General features: G+C 33.0%; 1 protein-coding gene across 5 annotated transcripts in view; it reads left to right on the top strand.

Annotated features, from left to right (window-relative positions):
• The window catches only part of LOC141454695 (uncharacterized), a 424,389-nt gene that overhangs the window by 256,933 nt on the left and 150,145 nt on the right, over nucleotides 1–17,311 (top strand). For all 5 annotated transcript variants that reach the window (XM_074129209.1, XM_074129207.1, XM_074129208.1 and 2 more), the window contains exons 3-4: nucleotides 12,345–12,446; nucleotides 17,247–17,282. In XM_074129209.1, the coding sequence (XP_073985310.1) occupies nucleotides 12,345–12,446; nucleotides 17,247–17,282 (138 nt within the window). The remainder of the gene's footprint in view (nucleotides 1–12,344; nucleotides 12,447–17,246; nucleotides 17,283–17,311) is intronic.

Here is a 17,311-nt window from a genome sequence, read left to right as displayed (position 1 = left end):
AGATGTTGAGGTCGTTGTGAAGAGTGAGGTTAGTCACCGTAGAAAGGAGCGTCAACTATCTGTCGGAGTAGTTTTGACTGAAATGTCCTGTACAGTCCGTATGTTTGTAGGTTTGACTGAACCCCAGACAGCTCTAGTCCGTAAGTCCACAAAGGTTTGAGAATAGTACTGTATATTAAGCGTTTGAGTTCTAAGGGCAATTCGGAGCGCCGTCCATTAGTAGTCTGTAAAGCTGTTTCGCACGTTTCGTCGCTGCTTGTCTTTTAAGTCTAGTGTGTGGGTTCCACGAGAGTCTTTTGTCCTATAAAGAGCCCAAGGTAGCGCACCAGAACTGTACAAGGAAGAGGATTGCTGTTGAAGAGGACAGGTGGACAGGAGACCCGCCGGAGAGTAAACGTGGAAGTTTACAAATTTTTTTCAGGACTATGGTTTGACCTATTTCAACTTGAATATCCGTCAATTCATCAAGACAGTTTGGATTTTAGATCGGTTCTAGCCAACTACCGCTCCAAGTTATCAGACTTACAAGTGATTTAACTGAGGCGGTCAATTATAATAAACCGTTCGGTATAGTCATGCTAGGACATGAAAAAAAGGCATTCTATACTTTATGTGGCAGGGTTCTTCAACCTTTTTTTCACTTTGAGGAACCCTTCGAGCTTCATGGTCTTTCTTGAAGGAACCTCATGTTTAGGTAGTAGATAAAATAGTTTATCATAGCTTTTTTTCTACTCAAATTCGATAAACTATTATTGTATCTTTATTTAATCTTAATATAAAACTTCTTAATAATACAATTGTACAGTAAGGTAGCGAATCAGGTTTTATTTTATTTATTTTCTAGAATAGATTTTATGAATGATTAACTTTTAAATTTTATAATTAATGCGTCTAGATTGAAGCACGTGAATTTTACCGAATTTCAAGATTTTATTTCATCCATAAAATATTTATTTACATTTATTCTTTACAATCAACTGCCTTTTTATATCCAATTTTATATTAATATTATAATTTTTACTTAAATATTTAATTAATTTAATATTTTAATAAGACGGGTCTTCTACCTCGTTCCTACTTGAAAAATTCTTGTACGAGTACAGATGATTTCCATTTTACGTGCGTTTTGGTTGAGCAAATAGTGATCGCTTGCGGTATTTCTGTCCAACGTTCTAGGAAACACTAAGGTTCCGCGTAACCCAAGTTGAAGACCCCCTGCTTTATGGTATATTGATTTGGTCTACAGACTGATAAACTGTATCACCACTATATGGGTTTGAAAGTGCTCAGCTTGTATCTTGCAATAAGAAAATTTAAATTAAATTTGAATGCAGACTGCTCACAAACACTCAATGCGAATAGCTGGAGAAGTTCCTCCACTCAAGGGAGTTTCGTACGTCATCAGTTTTGTTATAAAGATTGGCTCAGTTGAATCCAGCAAAGTGCAGTGCGAAAGGGTAACCTAGGTGAAACCGTAATCTTTGCTTAGGATTCAAGATTGGCGAGGAATCGGTCAAATAAAAAACTAAGGCTGGAAACATAGTGGAGCGGCGAGCAAAGCGGCGATGATAGCGAGGAGCAAAGCGGCGAAATCAAACACAAGTTAACATATGGGCCCGCGCATAGTGGCGCGCAAAGCGAAGATAGAGCAACTCTATCTATTTCTAGTGTTTGTTTCTGTCGCTTTGCTCTTCGCTATCATCGCAGCTTTGCTCGCCGCTCCACTATGTTTCCAGCCTAACTCGTATTTGACCGATTCCTTGCCAATCTTGAATCCTAAGTTTAACAATTTACGGTCACGAAACCCATATATTCATATTCGTAATCTCTGTACTAAACTGAGTAATTTACTTCTGATTATGGATGGAAGTCTGAAATCGGTCAGATATATAACAGAAAAGCGTGCCACGACAGTTTAAAATCAAAAGATTATTTTATCTTCTTTTTAGATTATCGTACTCGTCCACTTCGTATACTTGTACAATTATTACAAAAGCGGCCTTTATATCAGGTAAAATAAAAATTATTGGATATTAATCTATCGGATTTACCGGAAATGGCCAGTACTCGTGGTATTACCGTTGCTAGTGACATCCGCCGAAGAATGGGCTGAGGAGCTTATTGTCTCACTCAAACTCTGCTGTCAACACTGTTCTACACCACTAAAGCTTCGCCACTAAACTTCAATGAAGTGGGATTAAAGAGCAATCATGCTTAGCCCAGTTTTCCCAAATTTGTCAAATAAAGGCCTAATTTATATCAAATAACGTTTTATTTCACTCAGTTTTAATTTAAAAAAACTAAACTAAAGTTAGAGTTTTGTTAAATTGTTACCAATTAATTGTGAGACTGATTTACCGACTTTTCTAGAAAGTTTAGGACTGTAACTTTTAGTATAGAGCTTTGAGATGAGAGGATTAATTGAATGTAAAACGAAGGGTGTATTTGCTATTAGATCGTGTTGATAGCTTTATCATTTAGCCAGGAGTGGTGTTGGCTTAATTAAATTTTGTGGTGAGTTACTCTAACGTTCTGAAACCACCTTTACTCATATCTTCATCATAACCAACTCCCATATCTGATGCATCTTTCCGCCGTACACTTGGTTATGGGGAAATATCTCTCGTTCAATGATGATGATGTTCAAAAGATGTTGTTTGTACATAAGTTTGAATTGGTGACAAGAGATTGTGGTATTTGTGGAAGGAGTATGTTTGGATTTTATTATCATGCAGGCCTTGGCTCCTAGTATCAAGAAGTCAAGTCACCCAGTCTGGGCAAAACCTTACCCAAAGCAACATAGTAGGGTTGCTGCTGCCTCTGCTGCTCTGGGCTTTGTATTGATTTCTAGTTCCATACATACAGATGGGAAAACACTATACTCTTATGTTTCTCTTGTATCCCCCCCCCGTCCACAGACGGCCATAGATATAATAGTGTGACGGCGGCCTGGAGGAAGTGCGGCTCGGCAAACTGGTGGATATACACAACCTTGCCGCCTTCCCTTAGAAAAGGGAAGTGACGTTTCCAAACCAAAGCCGTTATGAGTGCACGTGACATAAATATGACGAGTACACGCTCCCGGGCTTCATTTCACATCGGGCTGTTTTTATTCTTTATAAAACAAAAAACAAATATATAATATCACGTTGTAATTCTTTTATTAGTATTAGTATTTCTGCAAGAAGTGGGCCCTTTTTTATTTCTGTGTGCGTTGCAACATTTCGTATTTGGTGCAGAATTGTTTGCACTAATCTTGTACTAAACAAGAAGTACACCAATTTCCTCATCTTTCTAAAGTCCAACGCTCTAAAACTGTAAAGTCTAAAGCTCTACACCATTGACCGAGGATATCACAGTCTACAGACCACAGTCTTACTCAAGCAGAACATCTCCTTCAATTCAAATCCAATTCCTGATACTTTCTAACCTTGCCCTTCCCACAATTACTCCATCTTTGCATCAAGAGAAGCGGTGTAATAATAATTTATTTAGTTTAATTTCCGAATTTGAATTTTGAATTTGAAAAAGTTTACAATTGTTTTTTTTTTTTTTTCACTTTATTTTTATATTTACAACTGCAAAAATTGTTGCACCAAGTAAATCTGATCTTATTGGTTCAGTTCTCTTGAAAAGTCATGGTTAGAGCAATCACCCACTGGTGAAACTCTTTCACAATGATTTAATCACAACAGATCTCTAGGCCATTTTCGCTTCAGTCGACGAGGAGGATTGTCTGGAAGGTTTAGAGAGGAGAGTTGTTGGACAAGAGGATTAGGATGGAGAGCTAGGAGGCGAGACTTTATTAGGTCAGTGACGAAAGGGATGTGAAGGTCAGTGTGTATTGTAAGGTTAGAAATGTAGTAAGGAGCATTCAGGATTTTCCGTAGGATTTTAGACTGTAGTGTCTGCAGGCGTTTGGAGTTTAGAGGGTTTGGTTGAGCCCCACACTTCAGCTCCGTATGTCCATATGGGTCTTAACAGTGTTTTGTAAATTGTCAGTTTGTGGTTCAAGTCGAGTTTGGATCTGCGGTCAAGTAGTCTAGTAAGTAGCTTAGTTTACAATTAAAAATTTTTTATACAAATATATTTAAAAGGAGGTTTCAGGCTGCATGCCTATATCCTCTCCACAACATATCAACATTTACATTGGATACAAGCCGAACTTAATGCTAAGGCAAAAAATTAAAAAAGAAAACCTTAGGCCGATAACTGCTTGTCAAAGAGGGGTCTTTACCAGGTTTAGCAATGACTATAATTTTTGCCATTTTCCATATATCAGGAAAGTAGCCGAACATAATTATGTGATTAATTATTTTAGTAAGGTGGATTAGACACTTTTTGGAAATGTTTTCCATAATTTTGGAATTAATTCCGTCTATGCCGCCGGGGGGGGGGGCTTTGTTATTTTTTAATCTTCTTATTTCTCTTCTTAATTCTTTTGGTGTTAATTTGCGAATTCTGATATTAGAATATCAGATATTGTTGTCCGGTATTGCCTTAAAAATGTTTATCAAACATCACATCAAACCCAATGTAAACTCTGATTGAAACAAATATATTAATTAATCTTTAAAAAAAATATTCACTTACGTAGTGTATTGTGGTTTAAAACAGTGCTTCCCAACCTATCCGCCGCGGTACACAACCGTGCCACGGCTACGCTAGAAGTGTGCCGTGGCAAAAAATACAAAAAATTATAATAAAAATTAATTATAAGTTAAAATAGTATAAGCATTAGTTTCGAAACAAAACAAACCTAACGCTCAAATTGAAACACTTTCACGGGGACCTTGCAAAGCCAGCCGTCGCATTAAAAGCACTGTTGGTCACTTGACTAGTAACTGTTGACTAAATTAGTAAAATATGTCACAGCTTTCGTTCTTCTTTATTGACTGTTTAGTTTATGTAACTTTAATCTCATTTAGAGGGGCTTTTAATCACTTTCTTTTAGTTAGGGATTTACAAATTTTACATGAATTACTGGCACTTCTTGACACCAATAGTGGCATTAAAATAAAGAATTTCTTTGTCATAAGATTCATTGCTACTGTATACATGTAGTTAATGGTATTGACAGAGAACGGTATAGACGGGTGTATGATTGGGTTTGTTATTAATGTTACAGCCTGCCACGAAAACTTGTATTTTTTGTAGGATTGTAATAGTGTTGCTATTACAGCACTAATTGAGAGCATAATACGTCATTTTAAAATGAAATGGGAGCATTTCAGTTCCAATGTGCCGTTTACTGTTTAGAATCTGACTATTGTGCCATGATTAGAAAAAGATTGGGAAGCACTGCTTTAGAGAAATAATTGTTTAATCTGAAATTATATGAAACTTTAAAAGAATAAAAAGGTATGGACTTTTGACGAAGGGGCATCATCATTTTGGATTAGTAGTTGTACGGAATTAAACACGTTCCGTGCCAAGTATATCACCGGTGGTACACGTAGTCATATTTATTTAATGCGTTTTAAACATACATTTTATGACAAATGTAATTCTGTAAAATATATTTCTACCCCAAAAAATGAGGCATTATACAAAATGGAGTATATTATACAAAATCGAGTACATAAGTTTATTTAATTGTTATACATACAATAATCAATAATTACATTTAATAATGGATTTTGTTTTGACAAGAGAGGCGTAAAGACGGCTTTTTCGGGGAAATCGCTGCTGCAACGTCATTACTCTTATAGTTTTCTCTCTTGCTAATTCAGTACCAAAATTTTGTTTACATTTTGTTAGCAGCAAGAAATGCAACGTTGTCTTGCTGTCCTCGTTTTGCCCTCTTTCTTTTTAACTTCGTGGCGTCTTCTAGAGTTTGTCGCAGTTTCTGAAATTGAGTGGTTATTTACATCCTCTAAGTTAATATATACCACAAGTGGTACACGATGTGATAGCTACCGCTAAACAAAAGAACTACTTATCGATTGATGCTGTAAATGAAAGATAGTGTGATAATATATCAACGTTTAGTCAAAATATCAAATAGCCTGAACGACAAGTGGCTTGGCACAGATCGTGTTAAAAGAGAATTAATTTAAAAAAGAGTTAGTGCTGCACGAGACCGAGACGAGGCGAGACTTTATGCAGTCTCGATCTCGGTCTCGGTCTCGGACTAGTCGATATATCTCGGTTTTTTGAATTTTTGTTTAAGCATTAAAAGCGGTTTGCTATTAATAATCTTTTCAAAAAATATTATTATTTTCTAATAATTATTTTAATTTATATATTGATATTGATATAAAGAAAAAAAAAATGTATGTAAAAGAAGACAACTACTTACACTTCAATGCATCATATATTACTATTACTGTTATATATCTTTATATAATTTCAAAAAGATGTTAAAAACGCGCCAAATGAAAGACCCAAATAACATATCTGCCTCCTATAACAAGTCGATTCGTGAAATAAAAAATACACCTCCCAACAAACTTCCCGCTCTATTAGTTATGGCTGTTGGTGAAGATAAAGAATCTGATGATTCACCTTTTGACGACGACGACGACTGCATCAATATTTTTGCACCATTTGCTCAAAAATCAGCAAATATCACCGAAGCATGGAAGACAGAAATAATTAATTATACCAAATTAGACCAAGCACCAGTAGACGTTGACATTTTAGAATGGTGGAAAACACTTGAGAATTCCTTCAAAAATTTGTCTAGAATGGCGAAAGATATTTTTAGTATCTGTACAACTTCAGTGCCATCGGAAAGATTATTTTCGCAAGCTGCGATGATAATGACCAATAGAAGATCTTCTCTAACTTCTGACTCAGTAAAAGCTCTTTTATGTATCAATGCTTGGGCAAAGTGTATCTTAAAAACGAAAATTTGTGGCAATATTTTTTAGGTACATAGATAGTCTTTTTTTCAAATTCAATAATTCACTAATTCTAAAATATAATTCAAATAATATCTAAGTTCAAAGTATTAGATTATTAATTGTGAAATTTATGAAATTGAATGAATGAATGATATGAATAGTGAAATTTAGTGAATTTATGTAAAAATTAGGTAATTCGAAGGGGGCGCTAGGGTAGCCGAGCGGTGCGAGACCTGCGAAGCTAATGTGCATTGTGGTACTGGATTCGATTCCCGGTCTTAGGCCTTGGATTTTATTTAATGGTTGATAAAAGAAATTCACAGTAAAGTTTGTTTGCTAGTCGCCTCCGTCCAAGACACCTAATTTAATGCCCCGCCTGAAAAAATAGGCGATTACTTTCCTTTGCTTACTTTACTTATGTAATTCGAAGTCAAATAGATCTAGTAATATTGAACATATATAATAAAGTCGTATCTTTTAATAATTAATTCAATACCCGTAATGATTATTTATTAATAAAGTACACAATTTTATAATTTTGTAGCTAAAAATTAATATTTGAAAAACCGAGACGAGACCGAGATTTCTCGACGAGATATATATCATATCTCGGTCTCGGTTGCTCAAGTCTCGTCTCGGTTCTCGTGCAGCACTAAAAAGAGTCGAGTTAATCTTTAACCGTGCTAAAGTACAAATACTATTATAATATTGAACAATAAGAAACAAATTTTAGGAAATATTAGCTAGAATGGCCAGCAAATTAATAACATTTACCTCTCACCACAGATGTATTTGTAACAGATCTATTATAATATGAGTACTGCGTCGCTCAAATTAGGTGAAAACTACTTTAAAAACCAAGGATAAAACAGGAAGACAATAAATAATATTGTATTGTTTCTCTAATTTTAATGTCAGAAAACATTGCTGTGGCATTATTAAAAATAAAATCAAAGTAATGATCACGAAGTTAATCAATACACAGACAAAACTACAATTGAATTGTTCTAGACGAATGGAGAAGTTTAATTTTCATTAAACTTAGTTATTTTTCATTGTGTGTGTTCGTATTTTTATTGTATACTTTTGGTAGATAATAAAGAAATATTTAATACAGAGAGGATTAGTTTGTTTACATCGTGTGTTTGTCTGTAAGTATAAGAGAGTGCATTGGCGTTAGCTATTTGGAATTAAATTGGGTCAAACATTAATAACCAATTAGCAAAGAGAAGTTTTAATAAATTATTAATAGCTTGTTTATATCATATCTCTCCATCAATTTTTTTAATTTAAGATAGATTACTTATTTTTAATTTAAATAATTATTTGTTTATTTTTTAATTAATTTTGTAGCGGAATTACACGAGTGTAATTACTTACTTTATCCGCTAGATTGCATCATATGTCAAGGTTGATTTAAAGAATTAGAATTTATACATATAACGGTAAGCGTGTCAGAAATATCATGTAAATGGTATCCGTCTAATATGTCTTATGTCTTACCAAAATTTTGCATGTGCCTCCTTTATAGTTGTCTAATTCATCTCATTCAACCTGTTAATTATCGTGTATATTCCAGTTGATGCCCTGCTAGCAGCTCCCCTATCTCTACTATTTCAAACTGAATGCTAAATTTTATTTTTTAATTAATTCATTGAAGAACTCGGGTTCTATTTTTTTATATAATCGATGTGTATTTGCAATGGGTGAATGTTCTACACTATAGCACACTCACACCAATAAAAACCATTCATTATAATTTGTTTATATTACAGTTTCATTTTGTAGCATTCAATCGTTCCATTTGTTATTTATTTGAACATATTTTTTCAGTTCTCATTTATTTTTATTGTATTTTATTTAATTGGATAATTTTACGGTCATTAAATTGATTAGAGTTAGGTAATTATTTAAAAATTAAAAATGAACAGTTTTACTGTTTTATGCTTGGCTGAAGCCCCGACAGTCCTGTAAGTCCACATAGGTTTTGAGGATAATGTAGTGCAACAATCGTTTCGAGTTCTATGAGCAATGTTCGTCAATATAAGTCCTGAAGATTATCTAGACTTCTAATATCGAAAGCTTAGCATTAAAACAAAAAAGTCATCTCTGAAATTGGTAATAACTTTCCCTTTATAGAAGTAACTACACTAAACCCCAAAATACCTCCATAACATTACGTAGTTTATCTCTCTCTATATATATATCTCCTCTAGTTGTGTATAGAAGACTACAAAACATGAACAGTTTGACAATATTCTTCCAGCCATAATGTTTTCTTTTCCATTATTTCTTTTGAGATAACAAGAAAGTCTTTTAGTTTTGTTTACACATGAGTTACCTCTCTTCTTTGTTACAACTTTTAAAACCTTCCTTCCTTTTTATTATGGTTGTCCTCATTCTTCTTCTTCTACGGGCTTATGCCCCTCTTTGTCGTTCCCTTCTCTTACAGTCTACAATATAATATCAATTCTTATTTATTTATTTTATCTTTGCTATTTATTTTATTGCATTAATGTTAAAATCTACTTTTTAAAATTTATTCTTTATTAATGTTTATTTAAGTTTTAAAAATTAGATTTCTAGTTCTTACTTTACTTTCAAATAATATTCCCAAAGATAGCGCTTTCTAAATAAAAAAAATTTATACTAATTACAATTCTTTTAAATGAACTCTGGTTTGTTGGGGTTGTAAGCCTTTTCCGACCAATTGTTTCCATTTAATCTTCGGAATGGATCTTTGCTCTCTTATACAGTATTTTGTGGTAGAGGTTGAACTATGTTACACCTAATTCGAACTTTTTGGGCTGTTTGCGACAAGGTGAGACCATTTGACCCGTGCGTTCAAAGGGGTCAATGTAGGATAATCATTTTTTGTATTTTTCTCGACAAATACAAGAACTGTTTCCGGCTACTAACTGACTTCGCACCAGGATTGCAAAACAGTACCCTGTTGCCAGAGTTATGTGATCATGAGAGGAGGAGTTTTCTTTCTCTGCTTCGTATTAAGGGATATTCCATTCCAGTGAGAAAGTTGCAATTTTAGAGCTCGTGTACTGATAGAATAAAAATGGCTGTTACTTACTCTTAGATTACCTCGTTCTTGGAGTCTCCTACAGCTTAGTGTCTGAAGGCCGACAGTGCGCTGCAAAAAGTTGTGCCTGAAATTGGTAATAACTTTTCCTTTATAAAAGTAACCACACTAAACCCCAAAATACCCCCATTACATTATTAGGTAGATTTTTTTTTTTTTTGCATTGGCTTCCGCCATACAGCCAGCATCGTCTAGGTGCTTATCACTAGAATATCACTCACTCTCCATTCTTACTTATAAATACATTCGCTTCACACATTTATCCCTCTACTATATACCGCTATTTACATAAACTACTGCTAATGGATGGAGCAGCACTCTGTGCTCCTGCCATCCTTATAGCTTAACCGAAATTAAAATCACGTAATCCTTCTCTAAGCATTTTCTTCCATTCATTCTAATTCGGCTATAGCTTTTAAATACATTCATATTTCATTGCTAGCTCTGCTATCGACTTAAGTACATAAATGTTGGTGGAGAATATAATGTCTTCGTAGCGAAATGGTGCATCTAAATACCTGTATATATCGTCAAACATTCGTTTCCTTTCTACCACATAACGTGGACATATCATTATTACATGTTTGAAATCCTCCTCCTCATTGCAATCTACGCAAAGAGGAGAGGACCTTTTGTTGATCCTGTGTAGATACGATCCGCACACCGCGTGGTTCGCTCTCAGCCTGCTTATTGTCGTAACAACCCATTTATTAGTGACAGTTCCCTTAAACCATGGTTGTCTAGGTAACTGATCTGCCATAGTTTTATAGAATCTACCTTTATCACCATTATTGTAATCTGTCTGCCATTTTTGTAGTGCTGCTTTTGCAATTATACCCTTGATATCGGTGTGTGGTAATTTATAATTAGCCATTTCCCCACTATTGGTGGCTTCCTTTGCATGTGTATCAACAATTTCATTCTCTTTTATACCACAATGACCCCTTACCCACAAAACATTAATGCAGACTCCCTTCTCTTTAAAAATGGCAATAGTTTCTACAATCTCTGCGATAATGTGATTCATTCCTGCAGACTGGTTGTGTATATGTGATAATTTACACAACGCACTCTGGCTGTCACTAATAATGGTATATTTTTTCTCCGACAACGAATAAATATATTTTAAAGCCGTTAAAATAGCAATTAGCTCCGCTGTATAGATGGACGCCTCATCTTCTAATTTAATTATCGTAAAATAGTTCCGAACCGGATCATACACAGCACTTCCGACTTTATTATTGATTTTGGACCCATCTGTAAATAAACGATATGAGCCCGGATAATGGGAAGAAATGTAATCTTCGAAGGCCGCGGTTCTCTGTAGGTTAGGTTAGGTAGATACTTTATCTCTGTAATATTAAGATAAAGGTACTTTTAAATTTATTCTTTGTAAATGTTTATTCAAGTTTTAAAAATTTAATTTCTATTTCTTACTTTACTTCCAGAAAATATTTCAAGTTAGCATTTACTCCCTCTTTTTAAACAAAAAAAATTATAATATACTTTCAAATGTACTCTGGTTTGTTCGGGTGCAAGAAAGAAATTGGTAATAACCAATAAAATAAAACAAACATATATTTACATACATAGAGAGGTACGCCTTGTATGCTTTCATAGACCGATTCGCAATTCATAAAATACTTTGAGCTGTTATAAATTCCCTAATTGTTTGAATTACTTAACGATTTTAATAAATAAAATCATAGTATCTATCATGCATATCCCTGATCACTATCTAATCCAAATATAATCCATATATCCATATAAATAAGTGAGCAAATATGGGTATGAAAAATTCCTTTTATGTGTAAAAAAACCTGTAATTCTTTTCAAAGGGATTTAATTCTCTTATTTCTCCCAACAAATAATTTTCATTAACGATTCAACTTCTTTAACAAGTTATTCAATTTGTAATAAAAAATAATAATTTATTTTAATAATAACTTAATACAATAAACCTTAAATTCAAAGGAAACTTTGATTTAATTAAAAAGAAAACAGTAAATTAATGCATTAATAACAATCTTACTAATTAGTTCTGTTAGTTGCCGCTTGAAAGCGCTATAAGCTAGGCTAGTTGAGACTTCGTTAGTTTCAATAAACGACAACAGGTAGCACATGTATCTATTATTGGCTGATCTTGTGTTAACCACTTAAAAGTTTTACGGTCAGTTATATTTTCTTATTTATCATCTTAACTAGAATTTCAATAAATATCCATTGTTGACCCAATTATTGGAACTTCAGGTAGATGTTTCAAACCATGTTATATTATTTACATAGGTTATTATGTTGATCATTGTTTATCTTACGCGTGTAAGATAATAAGGTAGTTTATATTGTAATTCATTATAAAGTAACTAATGTTATTTTTATTTCTTTTTTTTTTTTAATTGCAGGGCCAAGACGCGCACACTAGTGATGATAGTTGTAAGGATAAGGATAAAAGGAATCCCGTTATTAAAAGAGATCCTGAAAGTGAGGATAATAGACTTAGTGACGTAAGTATTTTTGTTTATTTTTACTAATTTTGTTTTAAAATAATGTGTTCATACTTTGTTAAAATTAAATTAAAAAAATGCTCTTTTAACTTAGGCTAGAATTTACAATGAAAATAATAGAAGTTCAGCACATTAACTTGTTAGTTTATCCTCCGCCCTAGCAGTTACAAGAGATTATCTTGAAATGTTTAATGAATAGAATATTGAGCTTTTGGAGTTTGTAATCGTTTGTTTGTTGAGCTTGATCGATTATAATTAACACTTGTTATTATGACTCATTGTGTGTTTTCTGGCTTTTTAGGTTTTAAAATTAATGGGCTTTTTTAAAAAGAGTTGTACAATGCTATTTTTGTTTTTTATATAAAAAGTTAATTGGATATTTTCTTTTGTTTCATAATCTTTGTTTAAACAATTTATTGTCAATTCGAAAATTTATATTAATGGTTCTCAATCAAACATTCTTAGGGTTAATTTTATACAAGTTAAGTACAAAATTTCTAACATCATTATCCTAAAGCATGTCTTTTTTAACAGTTGCACTTTAGACGAAGGTGTATTTTGTGTTTCGACCTTTAATTTCGGAATTATCGCTGAAAATATTAGTTATTATTGTGATGCTTTTGTAACTGTACAGACTGTAGTTTTTAAAAGGTGATTGTCTTCTACACTCTTCAAAACTATTTACGCTTCTGTTCAGGTATGTCACTGATATCTGAGTTTTCAAATTTACTCATTCCTACATTCGTTCCTACTACTTAAAGCACCTAATCTTTACTTCGTCTGAATAATTTATTTAACATCTTTGGTTAACGCACATTTAATATCTCTCTATATAATAGCTACATACTCTTTCAGGTGAGCACATATATCTTAGTAGAATAATCTATTTAGGATGTATTCACTTTGAGTATCTTCGCCTTCATTCTGTAACTATTTCCTGATGATCTATTTAATTTTCTTACTGCTAGAAAAAATGGAATTGTAAGTAAGGCTTTTAACAGGTTTGCAAAGATGACTTACGTCAATTTTTTTTGAAACCATTGTTATATTCAGCGTTTGGAATAATCTTTGGTCAAATATTACAAAATTTTGTATTTAATTTTTAATTTGAGGTTTTTAAAGTCTAACTGTAGATCTAATCATGAATCTTAGTTAGTAGTTGTAACTGCAACCCACAACACTTAGTTTAGTGTGTCTCCAGTTAAATGTTATGGTTAATAACTTACCTAAACTGAGCTATCCTGGGAGAGAGTTAGGTTGCAAGCAGTTCAGCGCAAATGCCAGAGGGTCTCCAATCAAACTCTGAGATCAATAATTATCACGGATATTCAAATAATCTGAAATGTAGAGATTAGAATCTCACGCTTTGACAAAATATCCAAATATCCTTAATTGGATTGAAGTTTACATTTTAATTTCTTAAAATAACTTGAGATAATTAATGTAATAAGATGATTTGCTTTAACAGGGCGGTTAGTTAAAGAGAATTCATTAAGAGAAACTCTTAGCCTTGATTTAAATTCCAAGACGTCTTTACTAGCTGAGCTACAAACTTGCTATGGGTGGCAGGCAAACAGCGCCGCTAAAACTGCCTCTAAAATAATTTCAGCCTTAATTAATTTCAGCTGTTCACCAGCGCTTAATTTTAGTGATTTATAATGGAAAAGGGGTTTGCTGGGCCAGCGAGTATAGTCGCCGCCACTTTACCGCCTTCCGTGGAGGTGGTAACTGTGGGGACTAGCGCCTCCAACCTTCCTCTGCACATTATATTTTGTTCTCTAACCATTTTTGACCTTTTTAATTTATTGAATTCATAAAACAATTTGCAAACTGTTACCTTATCATTCTTACAGTTCTTATATTCACGTACAAACTGCTTCTTTTGGTGTTACACAAAACTTGCTGAAGACTTTTCTTCCAATTGCTGCAAGCCCTAAATTTCCAAAAAAAAAATGATTGACTGTTGGAAATCCAGCCATCTACTCATGTTTCCTTCAGAACAGTTCTGCAACAACACCCACTTTCTACAAGATCTTTTGCAGATCAGAACCTTGTTGACACTTTTCATTCCATGATAAACGATTCAGGTCAATAGAGGAAAGTTTTGTTAGTCTTTCATGAAGATAAAATGCTTTATGCCCTCAACTTTTGCATGGGCTTGGCAACAAGATTGTATTTCTTCCAATAGGTTGTTAGCATAAGTGCTTCTGAGGCCCAGACTTCTTTAGGGCTTATTCCTGAGTATCATGGTGGAGGATGTACCTTATTTCCGTATTTATTTCAATACAAATCCTCTTTTGAACTAGTTTCGACTATTGGGTTTACTTACTTTTTTTTGAAACATGAACCCTATGACCGGTATCCTAGAGATGGCCAAAATGAAATATTAAATTTAGACAGGCTGCGGAATAAGTTGAGTAAAAGTTCATGCTCTTTAATTCATACATTTACTATGTATGCTCATATATTTTCTGAACTCATCTGCTTATACTTTCTAGCAATATAACTCACAATACGAAAATCATTTTTCTCAGTAAGAAGTAATTTTTTGTTCTAACATTCCGGAGAATTTCCTAGTAAAAGACCAAACATTTTTGACTTACTTGAATAACGTCGTACCTTTAACTCGTTTCATAACTGTTCCATTTGGCATTGTTAACGAAGGAGTTTGCTTAAAATTTTATCTACAGTGAACTCTTAACCTTGCTTTGATTAGATTTGGGTTTTCCAATTAGATTATTAACTTGTATATTCACAGGGAAAAGGAATAATTAAAGTTAGTGTTAAGACTTTGCATAAATTTCTGTTCAGGAAGCGTAAGAGGTGGAATAGTTGATTTCAGATTCTGTGCAGTTCATCATAATAACGTAACACTGATTAACATAACAATTTTTATTGGATTACTTTCAAACTTTCAGAAAATATTAAATTTATAATTTAATTATTATAGAGGGAAGCTTGTAAAATGATCGCTCACCCTTAAAATAAATTTTAATTTAGTTGTCCCCTGGGCCAAGTCCAACCAGCCAAAGAGAAAACTTCTGTAGAATAATTAGTTATATTTATAAGAAGAGGGATGTTCTGTAAAGGCCGTAGAAAATCTTTTTACAAGGACCACTTATTACTTTTAAATATGCTTAGCACCAACAACTTATACCATTTGTTAACTGTAAACACAATCACTCAGCAAAACAGAAACTTGTTTCTAACAATATAAGTAGATAGCCAAAAGGTTATATCGCAGCAGGTTGGAGCAGGTATCAAGATATTAGGGTAACCTCTAGCGGTTTGACTCTATACTAAGACATGTTCAGCCATTTGTGTTGCGGCATTAGTAATTGCAGTACTCAGAGTTAAATCGACTAATATTCAGCTTCATTTTTAATTGTTCTTATGTTAATTGAAGTAGTATTAGTTTGCAAATTAGGGTTCATGTTCTTTTTAAATTACCACAGTTAATTTAAAATAGATATACTTCATAAAAATATTTGCATTTAAAACTGAAAACCGTTTTGAACAGAAACTTATAAGAAGCCAGCTTTGGTATTTCTTTTTGGTTTCATCCTTTAAAAAGTTTTAGGCATATTCCATTAACCGTAAGTACGACTAAACGACTTATTCATTATTATTCATTTTCTCTTAAACTTGAGATGAAGTATTGACTTTTCCCATACTTCGAACTGCTTTTTGAATTCAGAATTCTTCTAGAAAAATTTCTTCACACAAGGTTAAATCAAAGTATTCAACTTCTTAAATAATTAAAAGCCCTGACCCTAATTATTAAAAGAATAATGAACAATAATTATTATTACCAAGTTAGAATATTTAGTAACCTACTTTCATGGTTGATAATTCCATCCAAGTAAGTGGTAAATCAAATTTTAATTCTTTAAATAATTGTTTTCTACCCCATTAAACGTTGCAGCCTTGGGCAGAATGTGCATTTCAGACTTGGAATTGGTTGATTATTTTGAAAATAACTTAATTTACGAAATCGTATGAAAATAAGTTAAATTATAGTTTTGAATCGTTTCCAAAATTGAAACTGTAATAAATTTTATGTAATAAGTTAATAAATCATTCAAAATAATGTGATTATGAAATTGTTTTAGTACATTCCATTCTTTATAATCCTAGAACTAAGTTTATTTAGCCCAGGCATTCTTGTACATTCTTCATCAAATTGTATATTAATGTACAATCAAAGAATAGTTAGTCCGTTTTATGGAAAATTTTCAGTTTACATCTTGTATCTTAGATTGCATTTGTGTACTTTTTCTTCTAACTTAATGTGCATCAATATCTGAAATGTTAGGTTCTTGGAGTCTTATTTTAGAGCGTTGGCGGCCTTCAGGCAATGTTCTAGACATTCCTATCAATATTTTTAGCTGTCATCTACAATCGAGCTTACACTTTCGGGAATTTAGAGTAATATCCATCTTTTCTTGGGTGGCTGATAGATTAATTTGCAAAGGAACGGGAATTATTTCAATCTTTTCTATTTAATTTTGCTAAGCTTTCAAAGCTAGCATTTAGAGCATCTTCAGGACTGTGAAATGTAGTTGTAAGGAGCTGGTAAATTTTAGTTCAATTTAAAATTACATTTCATATAGTTTTATATTTTTTGTAAATTATCTGTTTTCCTTTTGCTGACTAATTTACGCATCAATTGATTTTCAAAATGGTACAGTCTTTTGTTCATCATATGTAATGATGCTATTGAAGTCATCTACGCTTACTGAATTGATGCTATTCCATTCAGAAATATTTATATTTTAAAGAACTTTTCTTATTTTGCAGGCGAGCAGCCGTTGCAGTTCCGGAAAGGGCTACATCGTAAGTATTTTATTGATAGTTATTCGTTA

The sequence above is a fragment of the Rhodnius prolixus genome, unplaced genomic scaffold (genome assembly GCF_049639745.1).
Source record: "Rhodnius prolixus isolate KJV_2025 unplaced genomic scaffold, Rpr scaffold_9, whole genome shotgun sequence".
Taxonomy (NCBI): domain Eukaryota; kingdom Metazoa; phylum Arthropoda; class Insecta; order Hemiptera; family Reduviidae; genus Rhodnius; species Rhodnius prolixus.
Note: the sequence above shows the minus strand (reverse complement) of the source record. Positions and strands in the feature narration are given on the sequence as shown.